This window comes from Notechis scutatus, chromosome 2, assembly GCF_049901735.1.
Source record: "Notechis scutatus isolate UNSWTSFEM ecotype Mainland chromosome 2, rNotScu1.2, whole genome shotgun sequence".
Lineage (NCBI taxonomy): Eukaryota > Metazoa > Chordata > Lepidosauria > Squamata > Elapidae > Notechis > Notechis scutatus.
In genome coordinates, this window is record NC_142010.1 from 138,480,171 (window position 1) to 138,495,340 (window position 15,170).

At 46.0% G+C, this 15,170-nt stretch overlaps 1 protein-coding gene across 1 annotated transcript in view; it reads right to left on the reverse strand.

The window, feature by feature from the left end:
* The window catches only part of MARCHF9 (membrane associated ring-CH-type finger 9), a 51,630-nt gene extending 37,678 nt beyond the window's left edge, over positions 1 to 13,952 (reverse strand). The window contains exon 1 of the mRNA XM_026677382.2: positions 13,527 to 13,952. Within this exon, the coding sequence (XP_026533167.1) occupies positions 13,527 to 13,916 (390 nt within the window). The 5' untranslated portion in view covers positions 13,917 to 13,952. The remainder of the gene's footprint in view (positions 1 to 13,526) is intronic.
* Between the last annotated feature and the right edge of the window lie 1,218 nt (positions 13,953 to 15,170).

Consider the following 15,170-nt stretch of genomic DNA (forward strand, 5'->3'; position numbering starts at 1 on the left):
CGCTTTGGAGCTCCAAGCCATGTGGTCCTGTCCACCATTAAACCATCTTTCCAAGCAGTCACCATGTTTCCAGTGTCTTTCTTCCCCACTTGGAATTGAACCTAGAAGGATATTTCTTCCAACAGAGGAATCTGAGGTCTTTTGGCATCTTGGATCTGCTCATAAATATGTATGTATATATGTTCGTGTGTGTGTGTGTGTGTGTGTCTGTGTCTGTGTCTGTGTCTGTGTGTCTGTGTGTATCTATATCTATCGATCATATATATGTGCATGTATGGGTATGGTTATGGTTATAGGTACATAAACACATACAAGTAGTGCTCGACTTACAACAGTTCATTTAGTGACAGTTCAAAGTTACAACAGCACTGAAAGAAGTGACATGACCACTTTTCACAGTTGTGATGTTTCCAGCATCCCCACGATCATGTGATCAAAAATTCAGAGGCTTGGCAATTGGTTCATACTCATGACCATTGCTGTGTCCCAGGGTCATCTCTTGTGATCATCTCTTGTGATCTTCTGAGAAGCAAAGTCAATGGGGAAGCCACATCCATTTAACAATCAGGTTGCTAACTTATCAATTGCAGTGATTCACTTAACAACTGTGGCAAGGAAGGTCATAAAAATGGGGCAAAACTCACCTAGCAAATGTCTCACTTAACAACACAAATTTGGGGCTCATAAGTTGAGGACTGCATATTCATATACATCATATACATCATACATATTCCTTGGGGAATGGGCATCAGAATTTCATTTTTTTAATGTGTGCCGCTGTGTTCACAGAAAAAAGTGACAACAAAGGTTATATTATCTTAAATGTGGAAAGGGCGTTGATTCAATAAGTTTCAGTAGAGACATTTGGATCAGTAGAGACTTTTGGATCCAATTTTTCCCGAAAGATCTATCTGAAACAGTGGTGGGATTCAAAAAGTTTTATTACCAGTTCTGTGGGCGTGGCGTGGCTTGGTGGGCATAGCTTGGTGGGCGTGGCAGGGGAAGGTTACTGCAAAATCCCCCTCTGCTCCCCCATCCCACTAGCCTGCTTTCCAGCTCTGTTCTCCTGGGCAGGGCAACAAAAGAAGACCCAGCCGATCAGATGGGACTCGGGAGGCAGGGAATAGATGCCGGGGGGAGCAGGGCCAGTCAGAGGTGGGATTTGCCAGTTCTCCGAACTACTCAGAATTTCCACTACTGGTTCTCCAGAACTTGTCAGAATCTGCTGAATAACCACCTCTGATCCGAAAGGATTACAATGGGAACCACTCCTCCTGTGAGTTAGTCAAGGAATCTGTATCATCTAATGAGCCATTTACCAGCCACTTTAGCTCTACTGATCTGCCATCAGGCAACCCATCATGCGAGAAAGGTGGTTATGAGGCATTGTGCATGCATTCAAAGGACTCCCCTTCTTATATAGGTTGCATCCTGGCACAATCTCGATGGATTTTAAGTGCTTCTTATCAATCGGTTAGCCAAAGCTTCAACACATAGGACATCTCTGCATCAGCTGGGAAATGTCTCAACCGTTGCCAGAAGCCAGTGGGATAAGTCAGCCCTACAATTAAAGTGACATTTCAAGTGTGCACCCTGCCTCTCCAATGACTCACTCCTTCCCTAGACTCCGTTCTCTTGGAAGCTTTGGGAGCTAACAGCAAATTCGCTCAAGGAAAGACCCCCCTCACTAGGCACATGGCTAGCCCACCTGAAACAGGAGAGGCCCAAATCACAGGCTCCAGAAGCGGCCAAGGAGAGTTTAGGTATCGTGTTGGAACGAGGCCATCACACGCTAAAATACAGATGATCCTTGACTTACAACAGTTCGTTTAGTGACACTGAAAAGGTGACTTATGACCGTTTCTCACACTTACGATTGTTGTATTATTCCCACGGTCACAGGATCCAAATTCAGCTGCTGGGTTTATATTTTGGAGGGTTGCAATGTTCCAGGATCCTGCGGTCGCCTTTTGTGACCTTCTGTCAAGCAAAGTCAATGGAGGAAGCCAGTTTCGCTTAACAACCGAGTTACTAACTGAACAACGGCTTATTAAGGATTCACTTAGCAACTGCGGCAAGCCAGGTTGCCAAAACTCACTTAACAAATGTTTCTCACTTAGCAACAGCAGTTTGGGGCTCAATTGTGGTCATAAGACAAGGATTTACCTGTCACAGTGCCAACCACTATTCTGAAGCGGGAATGAATTCATCCGTTAGGTGGAGGGAAAGCACGTTGGACCACATAAAAGTCAGTGGTGGGATTCTACCGGTTCAGCCCGGTTCAGACAAACCGATAGTAAAAAAACAGCTATCGGTTTGGCTGAACCGGTATTTCTTTTTGATTTTCCCTCCCAAGCATCAGTTGTTCCGACAATCAGTTGTGCCAGGATCCCCCTCACTGTCTTACTGGTTCACCGAGGATGCTTCCCTGAGGCCCAGGAGGCAAAAAACAACATGTGTGTGTGTGTGCTGCACACACAAAAAAGGAGCCACGCCCACCCAGTCACATGGCCATGCCCACCTAGCCACGCCCACAGAAGCGGTAGTAAAAATATTTGCATCCCACCCCTGATAAAAGTTATTTTTATAATGATAACGCAACCTCACACTTATGTATCCAATAAACCAGAGCTTCTGGCTACCTGGCTAGGAAGCAGTATCACCTTTACTAGCCATTCCCATTTCAAATGCTTCTGGTGAAAGCGTTGAAATGATTCTGAGAAAAAGGCTAAACTAGCTAATCAAACAGCAAAGCCCAGGATCATTTTCTTCTGAAATTCATTAAAATTTTGAACCATATGTTTTGTCCCAGTGGAGACACTCCCACTCACTCCTCCCAAGAATCTTTATGGAGTGGGAAATCAGCTGTGATCCATCTGCTTCATGTGCAAAAACCCATGGGCTTATTGCTAACAAACAGCCCTTTTATAAAAAAACAAACAAACAAACAAACCCTTTTGGGATCTGCTTTTGGTCAGCCATGGGGACTAGGAGGATGGCCAGAGCAGATTGGACAAAGGTTTACAACCCCTTTGTTAAAAATTAAAGAATTGCTTTCCTAAATGAGAGCCAGGTCAGTCATGCAGTATTCTGCACTTAATGGCAGCCAGCTAGGGGTTTTCCAAAAGTACAGATGGGCGAAGGTTTTATTCCACTGTTTCTGGTACACAAAGACTCTCATGCCTTTGTGTATCAGAAAGACTCTGTCTGAAAACTAAAAGGCGCAACATCAAAGAAGATGAAATAGGATATACGTTTACCTGTAGACACACACCCCCAAATATTAATTTACATCTGCAGATGCCAATTTAGGAGGTATAATTTAAATCCTTGTTTCCCAATCTTGGTAACTTTCAGATGCACGGGCTTCAACTCTCAAAAAGTGTCAGCAATGACCCTGCTGATTGGGGAATGTGGGCATCGAAAGCCCACAAATCTGGAAGAAAACCAATGTATTGTGGTGGACTGTGAGTGCAGAGGTGCAGATTCAGAACCAACCGGGACCAAAGTGAGGTCCTGAATGAAAAGCAGCATACAGAAAAAGAAGAAATTGCCATGACTGGGAAAACTGGTTTCAATCGAAACAGCATACAAGAGTGGATTCTATGTAGGAGCTGTCCAAGTGCTGACTTAGGCTACTCTACAGTCCCTTCTGTAGGTAGTCCTTGACTTATAACTATAAGTATGACCACAACATTCATCATGAAGTGGTGTGGTCATTAAGAAAGGCATCACATGACCCCCACCCAATTTTACAACCTTTTTTTTTTTTTTGGCCACAACCATTAAGTGATTCACCATACTTGTTAAAGGAAGCATCATGATTGCAATTTGCAATCTTATCCTGCTGACTTTCCCATTGACTTTGCTAGTCAGAAGCCAGCTGGGAAGATTGCAAATAGTGGCTAAGTGACCATGGGAGACCATTGTAAACGTGGGCTGGCTGCCAAGATCATGTAACAAAAAAAGATCATGTAACTGTGAGCATGCTGTGATGGTCATAAGTGTGAAATGGGTCATGAGTCATTTTGTTTCAGTGCCATTATAATGTTGAATGTCACTAAATGAAGTGCCATAAAGCTGTAGTGGTCCTTATTCTTAAATCGGATTTGATTTAGTCAAACTCTGCAAGAGCAGGCCACCCTTTGCAAACTGGAATATATGCAAACTTCCCCGCATAAGCAAGGTATATTTAATTATGGGGTCATTAATCATGGTGCAACATATGCATATGGAATGTGCCTCACCCCTACCAAGCCAAACAAAAAGATCATCTTAGTTAATTGACCTCATTGCTGCATCTTAGGGAAGTTGATTGCATTTTCTAATTAGCACTAGATGGGCTTTGAGTTTGATTTTAGCAATGAAAAAGTAGGGTAGCCATTTTATAAATCAAGCCATCAAGTAGATCAGTCTTTTCTCAATTTGAACTGTGAGGGACTGTAACTCCTACAATTCACCATCCAGACATTGCTATTAGGTGTATCTGTTGACTGCAAATTTCAGTCATGAGGTGCCCCTTAGAAAGGTTGGTCCTTGTGCTCAGATGGATAAATTAACTTTGGAAATGAAAGACAAAGAAGAAACAGCATACTATAAAGTATGGGATAAATTCTATCAATGGTGGGAAAAAAGGAAGGATCCAGAACAGTGGTTGCCAACCAGTAGGCCAGGGACCACTGGTGGTCCGTGAGAAAGTTTTGGTGGTCCGCAGAGAAATGTCACCCCCACAAAGACTCATTTCTGGCGGAGTTTGGGGGAGAGAAAGAAAGACTTCTGCGGCTTTCCTTGCATGAAACCAAAAGTCAGTCAGTCAGTCAGTCAGTCTGTCTGTCTGTCTCTGTTCGTCTGTCTGTCTCTGTCTCTGTCTCTCTCTCCCCCTGAGAACGGAGCTGGAGACAGTATCCTGTGATCCCAAATAAAGAATGATCGATCGGTAGGAAAACAGGGTGGGGGATTTTCCTGCAGACTTTTTGGGGGATTTTTCCAGGGTCTCTGTTGCTTTCTGCAGAGACCCTGGGAAAATGTCAGTAAGCCACCATCAGTCAAAATTCACATTAGTGGTCCGCGGGATTTAAAATTGTGAGTTTGGTGGTCCCTGAGGGCCAAAAGGTTGATCTAGAACAGTGGTGGCGAACCTTTTTCGGCTCCCGTGCTGATAATTGTGCACTCGCTCACTTGCGCACACTCACATGCCAGCACCCAGAAAGCAATGCGTGCTGGCCCCCCCATGCCTCCTGCACATGCGTGCATGACCCCCCTTGTGTGCCACATGTCTGCGTATGTATATGTGACTCCCTCCTTGCATGCCGCGCATCTGTGCATGCGTGCATAATTCCCCTCTCATGCACAGCGCATCTGTGCATGCATACGCAGTTCCCGTCCCTGCGCACATGTCTCCCACACAACCCCCCCTCTGCCCCCTGCGAATGCACACCAGATACCCGACAATCAGCTGTCAGGAGGACGCACGCACATGCGCAGTGGGGCTCTTCCGGGCGACCTCTCACGTGCCGAGGTAAATGGCTCTGAGTGCCACTTCAGGCACACGTGGCATAGGTTTGCCAACACGGATGTAGAACTAAAAGATAGGAGGGTTGGCAGAACGGATAATTAGAAATAGAAAATATTGTATAAATGTATATAAAACATGTACTTTGTGCCATAATACGTATGACAAACAGGATTGTCAGGACGATCACACCATGTCCAATGTTTTTAATAATTTACTCAATAAAACTTTTGTATTAAAAAAGAAAGAAAGAAAGAAATGTTGGTCTTCTTTGCACCATCACAACCTTCCCAAAAGGGACACAACCCTGCTAAATTCTGGAAATATATTTCTGAAAATCAAGAATATGAAGTATTGTTCTAATCTAGGAGCCCTTTCTCTCAGCTTAATTTTTCATTCTACAGAGACATTTGGCCTGTTTACATTATAGAGGAAACTACTGAATGTTCCCTTTAATGGGAAATCCTGCTGTCTGGCCTCAACTAGAGTTGCTGGTGTATGTAGGTTTGATGAGTCTGGAAACAAAATTGGATAGTCCTCTTCCTTGGTTACCACACCTTAGGAAGGCACCAGGTTAGGCAAACTTGGTTGATTCCTGTCACATGATTTCATTATGATTTACAGTTGCAATCCCTGAAGTCCGTTCACCTTTTTCTGAATGGACTTTCAGAAATCCAGTTCAGTAGTGCCATCCAGATTACAAATCTCCCTCCCTACGTAACCTCTGTTGATCATCCTTTGTTGCCTTTATGGTTCTGAATGTGTGCGTGAATGTTTGATTCAAACAGATGGGCTTCACACATTGCCCTAAGCCATAATGTGGTTTGTTTGATTTTGGCTTAGTATTATTGTACAATTCTAACTATTGTGGTTTTGCAAATCATGACTTATGGATTAACATTCTGTGTTATTGTTTTTATTATTTGAAATTTGGCTTGGTTTTATCTCATTCTGTTAGCTAATGTACTCTTCTTCAAGTTGCTGTTTTATTGTCATCTCTGTTAATCATGTACTAATGTTGGGATGAGAGGCCTCGTGGCCAAAAGAGAGATAAAAACATTTTAAATAAGCAATAAATAAATAAGGAGCTCAGCCTGGTGTACACAGATCTGCTTCTACCCATTCCACTTCAGTAACAAACTGTAAAATATATTAAGCTAAAGGTCAAACATTGTGGCCTGCATGTGTTACCTAACATCCCTTCAGCAGATCCATGGCTCTTCAAAGGGAGTAAAGCCAAAAATGTCCTTTTTTTAAAAAAAAATGGTGGGCACTGGGTAGTACACATTAAAAGGCAATACAGGCAGTCCTCAACTTACGATCACAATTGAGCCCAAAATTTCTGTCGTTAAGTGAGAAATTTGTTAAGTGAGTTTTGCCCCATTTTACGACTTTTCTTGCCCCATTTGCTAAATAAATCACTGCAGCTGTTAAATTGGTAACACGGTTGTTAAGTGAATCTGGCTTCCCCATTGACTTTGCTTGACAGAAGGTCGCAAAAGCTCACGACATGACTCCAGGACACGTCAACCGTCATAAATGTGAGTCAGTTGTCAAGCATCTCATGACCATGAGGATGCTACAATGGTCGTAAGTGTGAAAAATGGTCATAAGTCACATTTTAAAGTGCTGTGGTAACTTTGAACGGTCACTAAATGAACTGTTGTTAGTCCGAGGAGTACTTGTAAGCTTTACAGAGGCTTAGAGTACCTCTATTCCCCCTGAAAAACTGATATTTTCAGATTGTGTTCCATGGGGTCCGATGTAAACTTGATGTAGCTCTTGAGCTGGCTGAAGGTACGTTCAGCTAACAGCCACTGGCTTATGGTCTACTAATGAGCTTGATGGCCAAATCAAGATTTGCACATGAGTTTTCTGACCAGGGAACAATGTTTCCCTGGAGGTATTGGTTGGTTATTATACATTTGGTCAGTTGTAACCTACTAGCATCTCTTCAGCTGCCTCAAAGCTTTCCAAAGTAAGTCTTTCTCCCATTTAGCACTGGGGTGTACATTAAAAAGCAATATGCTTTTTATAAGCTTTACAAAGGCTTAGGACATCCCTGTTACCCTTAAAACAATATTTTCCAGAGTGTGTCCCACAATGTGCTATGTAAAGTAGATGCAGCTCTTGAACCAACTGGAGGTGCACTCAGCTGACTAATAGCCACTGGCTTAAGGTCATCTAATGAGGTTGATGGCCAAATCAAGATGTGTACTTGAGTTTCTGACCTGGAAACAATGTTTCCTTGGGGGTATTGGTTGGTGATTATACATTTGGGTAGAGTATCTTCTCCTTGTGGCTTCAGCAGAGCCCAGTTACAGCATTAGATTAGAAATAATTGGATTTCAGTCCTGTAAATGTATACATTTATATCCTGTTTCCAAGAGCCATCTAATAAGCACATTAAAAGGTAAGCAGATTTGAAATCATTTATGAACTACTTTTTGGAGAAGCACAGAACAGCATAAATAAATCATGTGGTAAGATTCAGTATTCCTATAATTCAATACCAGGGCCCCAAATTTGTATTTTTTAATCTACAGCCATAATTCAGAACACTCACATGTTTATATGCTTGGGAGCACTGAGTGACAAGACTGAAACCAAGCTAGAAAAGTAGAATGGGGAAAAAAATTTTTTTCCAGAAATTTGTAACTGTGATGTGGATTTTCTGAAAATTTTTCAAATTGTAAAGTTTTCCTATGACTAGGTTAGTTTGAACCAGGCAGTTTACACCAGAAAACATCCAATTTGCATTAGAAAAGTTTCTGACAGATGACATTTATGCTGATCTCACATATTTAAGAAAGCTAATCACTTGACAGAAACATAATTAGATTTAGAAATGACTAATCTTGCCCAACACTGTAATAGTAGTAACAGTTGTTGTTGTTAAACGTATGAAATGGGAGTATTTTCCTCAGGGAAAAAAAAAATCAAGCATTTGAAAAAAATAGACCTGTCAGATCTTTAGGTATTTTGGAAAATGCACAGTTCCCTACCCCTGACTTTGGGTAAGCTTAGCACCTTTTACAATATTAATATTCACTCAGGTATGAATGGATCTCTGGATTGAATCAGGTCTACCACAAACACAATGATTACCAGTTTCACCCTGGCAGAGCATAGAAGAGTAAAAATCCAGCATTTCTGTTATTCCTCTCTTATATTTAGATGAGGAGAAATTATGAAAATGAACAGCAATTTATATCAGGGTAGCAGAGAGAGAGAGAGGGACAATAGATTTTGTGGTTGGAAGTGGGTGTGGCAGGGATTTTCTGTTGATCAGGACAGAAGCAGCTGCTATCAACATGGTGAAACAGTCTGTTTGATTAATCCAGTATTGCTCCCTTTAAGGGAATGAACTTTTCCAGGATCTCAGCTGGAAAGCAGCTTTCCCCATCATCTGCTGCTTGATCCTTTTAATTAGGCATGCCAGGAGCTGAAATTGGCATGAGCTGAACTACAATAGTTTCTTCCCTATAAACTGTTCCAAATGCTAGATCATGATAATAATAAAATGCCCCGAGAACTTTAAGCGGTGTTTGCTTTTCTTTCTTTTCTTTTTGAGCGGTGTTCAACTTCCACATGACTTTTTAATAATTCCAAGAATATCTTCCACTTTCAGACCACCTCCCAGGAAGCCAAAAATTTCTAGGCAATTCTCCTGAATCAATGGCAGGCATCGCTATTGCTCCTAGTACAACTTTCAAGCTTTAATTTATGGTGTTGTTTTTTTTTGCTCGGCAGAGGGATACTTCGTACATTATGCAGAAGCAAACCCAGGTCTGCCGTCCAACGTGTACTCTATAGAGAGCTTGTGGCCAGTTGTGGTTCCATGTCCAGGCGCCTGTACAGATAGATGGGTGTATACGTTTTATAAACAGGGGAATGTAGTGTTTGTTGCCTGCACTATTTTATATTTGGGAATAAGTTTCAACAATATCACAAGGGAATCAAGACAGATAAACCTAAACCAGAAGTCATTTTATGTGCTCCAAATACATGTACGACAGAAGCACAATTGAATCCAGGAGTGTTTTCAAGAGTCAAGGCACTCAGGCCATGTAAATTGGTTGGGGGGAACTGGATCAATTTGATCTATGCAGCATAATCCCTCAGGGAGGTGCTCTGCCAAAGCCCTCCTGGAATCAAGGGAAGCTACACAAGGATGCTCTTGTTTCACCATGTGGAGCCACTTCAGCTGGACTCTAACCCTTTATTAAGAAGTATTTTTGGTGGGGAGGGGGAGAAAAAGTGCCACTTGATGCCTATTATGTTTCAGCGTCTAATATGCTTGCCCTGTCTCATTATTTTGCATGCAGCACAGTTGAAGCTTTGGTGGAATTTTTAAAAAGAAGTCTGGGGCTAATTCTGACTCAAATTAAGAGTTCATTAAGCCAGACTAAGAGTTAGAGAACTCGCTCACATCATCTATCCCAGGGTCCTCCAAGTGGGGGCATCCAATTGTGTTGATCCAATTGTGTGGCACTCACTATCTCCTAGGCATCACAGGCTTTGTCCTGCTGGGCATGTGATGGGAGTTATAGTCAGTACATCTGGAGAGCTCTAGCTTGCAAAAGGTTAGGTTTACATGCATATGACTGGCCACATGGAAATACAATCACCTGCATGCCCATATGGACATGCACAACGAACCTGAGGTACAATATACACATCTACTCATCAGAAAGCGAAAGGCCTCCCAACTCCAAGTTGGGTCTCAAGAAAACACAGAACTACTTAGAAATGAGAATCTGGTTACACAGACACATATATTTGCTAGTTTGAGGCAATACACAACACACCAAGAAGCTTGAGGTGGAGGAAACACCAGTACAATACTTCTATACCCTGTACTGGTAACCTTGTACACCCTTTATAAGCATGGTGTGCATCCACGTGAGCCCAAAGACAGAAGTGCAAATGCTCAAATATTCCTGAAATCTAACGACACAGGAAGGGAGTCGCCAAGTAACACGCATGCCTCGTGGTGAGAACCCAGTTTTACCAAGGTGCTTCGAAGCACATCAAAATGCGGTCCTGGTTTGCACCGGGGTTCATCAAAAGCTTTTTAAATCTGAGCAACAGGCACACAAAAAGTGCATGGACGCCTTCGTTTATTTCCCTCCCTCCAATTTGTGAAAAGGAAATCAGAGTGGAGGTGTTTTTTTTGTTTTTTTTCACGTCGACATGTGCAGTCACGGAAACAAACAAAAAATAAAAAATCAGCCACACCCTACAATCATGCCAGCTCAGTCGCCTGGCTTTTTCATAGAGCTTTCCGAGCTTTCCATTCATTCAATACGTGAAAGGATGCAAGCAGCCTTCCAATCAATGCTGCCTTCCACACAATAGCCTCCCTTCCTCAGTCTGAATCCTGGCGTAATGCAAGCATGCACAGGGCATGATCTGAAAAGAGCTTTTCCTTGCATGCCTTACTGACACCCGGCTTCTCTCTACCTCTTCATCTCAGCTAAAAAGGGGGAAACCCACCCCTCTCCATCAGACCGGCTGAACTGCCACCCTGTAGAAGGGATCACTGAATGGTCGCTTGCTCGACTTCAGCACTTTCTCTCCCTGGTACACCCAACTCTTTTAACACTTTGGCTGACCTTTCTGAAAGGGTCCTTTTCCCCCCAGTAGTAAAGCACATGTTCTGCAGGAGGAAGGAATAAGTTCCTGGTATCCCTAGTTAAAATGACTAGAGGAGCAGATCTTTCTTGCTGAAGAACTTGAAGAGCCAACACTAGCTAGGATAGGTAACGCTCAGCAAGGCTAACCTATCCGATCACTTCAGATTAACTAATCAAAGGGTGGGGGGGGGGGAAACAGCGCAGGTACCGTCCAATTCTGTAACTGGGTATAATCTGCATGGTTACTACTGCTTTTGCATTTCTCAGGCTTATTTCACCTAAATGGAGTCTTTCCCACTCACGGTAATCTTGCCGTATGGCAACTTTCGCCAGCCTAATCACCTTTGATGTGCTGGATTTCAACTTTCATAGTTTCCAGCCAACGTGACTTTAAACCCACGCTGTCTGAGCATTAGGGGAAGTGCTGAAGTCCAATGCATCTGGAGGGAATCGGGCTGGGGCATTGTTAAATAAAACACATGAAGCCACTCTCCTTGCCTTTCCCCCTTTCCCCAAAAATGCAAACCCCACAGACCAATTGCTCTCCCTATGCCAAATGGGTCAGTAACAATGTATTCTGACTAGAACACTTTTGTCCAGGACCACACAGAGGGAGAATTAGAAGGTATTAACGATTATGGCTGCCTGAACTATGAATTGTAATGCCCATATTCAATTTATTCTCCCTGCACAATACAATCAGTATCGATTTCATAGATCCTCACTTATCTAAAGTGGGACACTGAGATTTCAAATGATCCTCCCATTGTCTCTCCCATGAGTATCTCAGAGGCGAGGAAGCCAGAGGCACCCAGTGTCTACTCTTTTTTTTTTTTTGCAAACTGTTGTCTTTTCTGTGCATTTCAAAGCTTTAAGCCATAGGTGACCATCACTGGCATGCCTGGAACGGCCTGCTTCTTGCAGGAAAACACAGCTTTGCTGCAAGAGGTGGCGACAGGGATCAATAGGTGGCATTTCTCTGAACCAACCAGACAACTCCTGGAGGTGTGGTCTTCTTCCCATTGACACACAACTCAGGAGGCCTTTTGCCATGTTCAGTGTTTAAGCCTCCTGCTGCTTTTTAGCCACTGGAACCCCTCCCCCCCCAAAATTTTCCACCCAGCCTCCTTTCAGCAGCAAATTACTGCCCAGTCTTTTTAGAATAGCCTTTCCCATCCCTGCAAGGACCCGCTACAACTGATGTTGCTGCACAGGCACTCTTCAAAGAAGACGTCCCTTTCTTTGTCTTAGTACATAAAGCCCATCACTCTGCACTCTTAAATGCAGTTGGCTAGGGGAGAAAAAATCCTAAAGACACCCTGTCAGCACAGGCAAACATAAAACGCTCTATGCCAGGCAAAGAAAAGGAATTCACAGGAAGCACCTCAGGTCCAATCCTGGCACAATATGTTGCATTTCCAAGCATCTTAAATAGCACAATACACCTTTGGTAAACCCAGGATTCTCTTTATGGTCTCAGTGCAGCTTCCACTTCCTCAAACGCTAATGATAGCCATCTCAAGAGATAGCATGCTTCTCCTGTGGTTCCCTATCTAGAGTAAGTGACCTGGGTTGATACCCAGGCCATTCCCCCATATCCATAATGAGGTCATCTGATACAACTTCCTCCAAAAGGTTTTGGAGTTCCTTGGAAATGAATGGCAGGCGTAAACCCACATGTGAGCTGGCAGGAAAAGAGGGAAGTGGCTGTAGTTTCCCAGGGATGAAGAACTATGATCACTTTGGCATGCACATGCCATTCTTTTCATCCCATGGCACCGTGGGAGCTTCTCCAGAAACAAACATAAAACAAGTCTTGAAACAAGTCCTGGGAGCTATCGCTCAGCTCGTCCCCAAACAGATCTCAAATCCTTGGCGTCCTGGAAACCAGGTTTCAGGAGGTGATGTAGTCTCCACCTTGACACCAGGTGACAGAGGCATCCAAGTCTCTCTACCTCAGCATATATATATATATATATATTTAAGTAACTAACTTCATTGACATCTTGATAACTTTATGGCTCTTGCTGCACTGATGCCTGACACACTCCTCCACTACCTTGGCCTCAGTGTTTCTATTCTTTGCCTCCCCCCCACCATCACCCCAGGACATTTGGAACCACAAACTGACAGGAGTCCCCAACAAGATTCAGGCCCTAGGGGAAATTGGGGAGGAAGTTGTCCAGTGGTGTCCAGCCCATCCTCTTGGCCCACCCTCCCCTCACATCCATCTGGTCTGGCCTCCTGCCATCAAGCTCTAACTTGACCCAGGCACCAGAGGCGCTTTTTTTTTTTTACCTCTGGGGTTCAGCCACACCTCAAAACCCAGGACAACCTCTTTCTCCCTCTTCCGACATTGCTTTCATCCCACTGACCTGTTCTGGTCCCTGGAAGCAAATCCGGCACTGCGGGGTCCTCATGCCACTATCCAAGCTGCTGCTGAGCGAGACTGAGTCCAAAGCTCCTCCGGCTCCCCCCGCGGTGGGCTGATGCCCCGGCTGGTGCCCCGGAGGCTGAAGGCGAGGGTCCTTCTCCTCCAAAGCCAGGCTCCGGGGCCGGGTCTCGGCGCCTCCTCCGCCGTAATACTCCGCTTCATCGTCCTGCTGGACCGAGCAATCGGCGAAGGGCGGCCATCCGCAGCCACTGCCGCCCAGCGCTCCCCGGCTTCCCCCAGCTCCAGGCTCGGGCTCCGGGCGGCCCCGCCGCATCAACACCAGCAGCTTCAGCTCGTTGAAAAACATGCGGATCCGGTACTTGAACATCATTTACCTTTTTGTTTTTTTTCCCCCTCGACGGCGGCGGCAGCGTGTACCTTTCGGGATGGGGAGAGGGGGGAGAGAGAGTCACGGAGAGGTGGGGTGCGGGACGCCGCCGTCTAGCTGTGCCCCTCCTGCCTAGCATCGGGGGACGGAGAAGATCGGGAAAGCGCCCGGCAGGTGGAAGACCGGGGCAAGGAAGGAGCCAGACTCGCAGCCCACATCTCGCCGACGAAGGGGAAAGCCAAGCGGCGCGTTTACAGGTGTCGGGGAGGGACCGTGGTTGGGTGGGGGGGGGGGGTGGCAGAGATGGATGAAGGGCAGGAGGAAAATGGGAAGGGGAGGTTGCAGCCCGCTATGACGGAGAGAAAGGGCTTTGGGCGCGGGCGGGCGAGAGGTCGGAATTCTACAGCGCCGGGTCCCGCCGGGGTGGGCGATCGGGGCGGGAGAGGGGTGTGGGGTAGGGAGTTGGGCAGGCGTCCCGGCGCGAGGTCCAGGTGTTGGCGGGACGGCTGCTAGGCTGGAACAGGAGCCGCGCTCCCCCTCTTTCCGAAGCGGGATGGGTGGGGGGAGTGGGGGGCGGTTTGCTCTCCGCTAGGATTCGGCGCGCTGCAAAAGTCCCTCCAGGACCCTCCGCGGGAGGCCGGCGTCCGGGTTTCCTCGGGCCATTGTAAAGCGAGGCGAGTCAAGGGAGAGCTTTCCGGCGGCCAGGGCCTGCAATCGGCTACGCGGAGGATCCGGAGAGGGAGGGAGGGAGGGAGGAAGGCAGGAGGAGGGAGGAGGAGGAGGATTCAGCAGACGCGCTGCAACCGCGGGCTGCGCCTCTTCTTCGGGAGCTTCCCTTTACCGCCGGCCGCCAGAGCGGCGGGGAGGCGGCTCCTCCGCTTCAGGACCTGCAGCCCCAGCGACAGGGCCCGCTCTTCTTCTTCTTCTTCTCCTCCTCCTCCCCCCCCCTCGGGAGCTGGCTGGGCAGCAGCAGGCGCAGGCGGTTCTTTTGTCTGCAGCGCTACCGGTAGCTCCGCTCCCTGCTGCAAACTCAACTGCAGCCGCGCCGCCGGGCTGGAGGAACCGCATCCCTGCGCGCTCGAGCTGGTCTTCCCCCTGCGCCGCCGGCGGCAGGCGGCCGCTTCCACCCTCTCCTGCCGGGATCGGGGCCGTGCGTGCGCAGGGAAGGGAGGCTCCGGCAGCGTCTGAGATGCGGAGCCCTCTTCCCCTCGGCTCTTTATGCAGCCGGCCCCGGCGGGCCCTAGGCTTCCGTCCCAG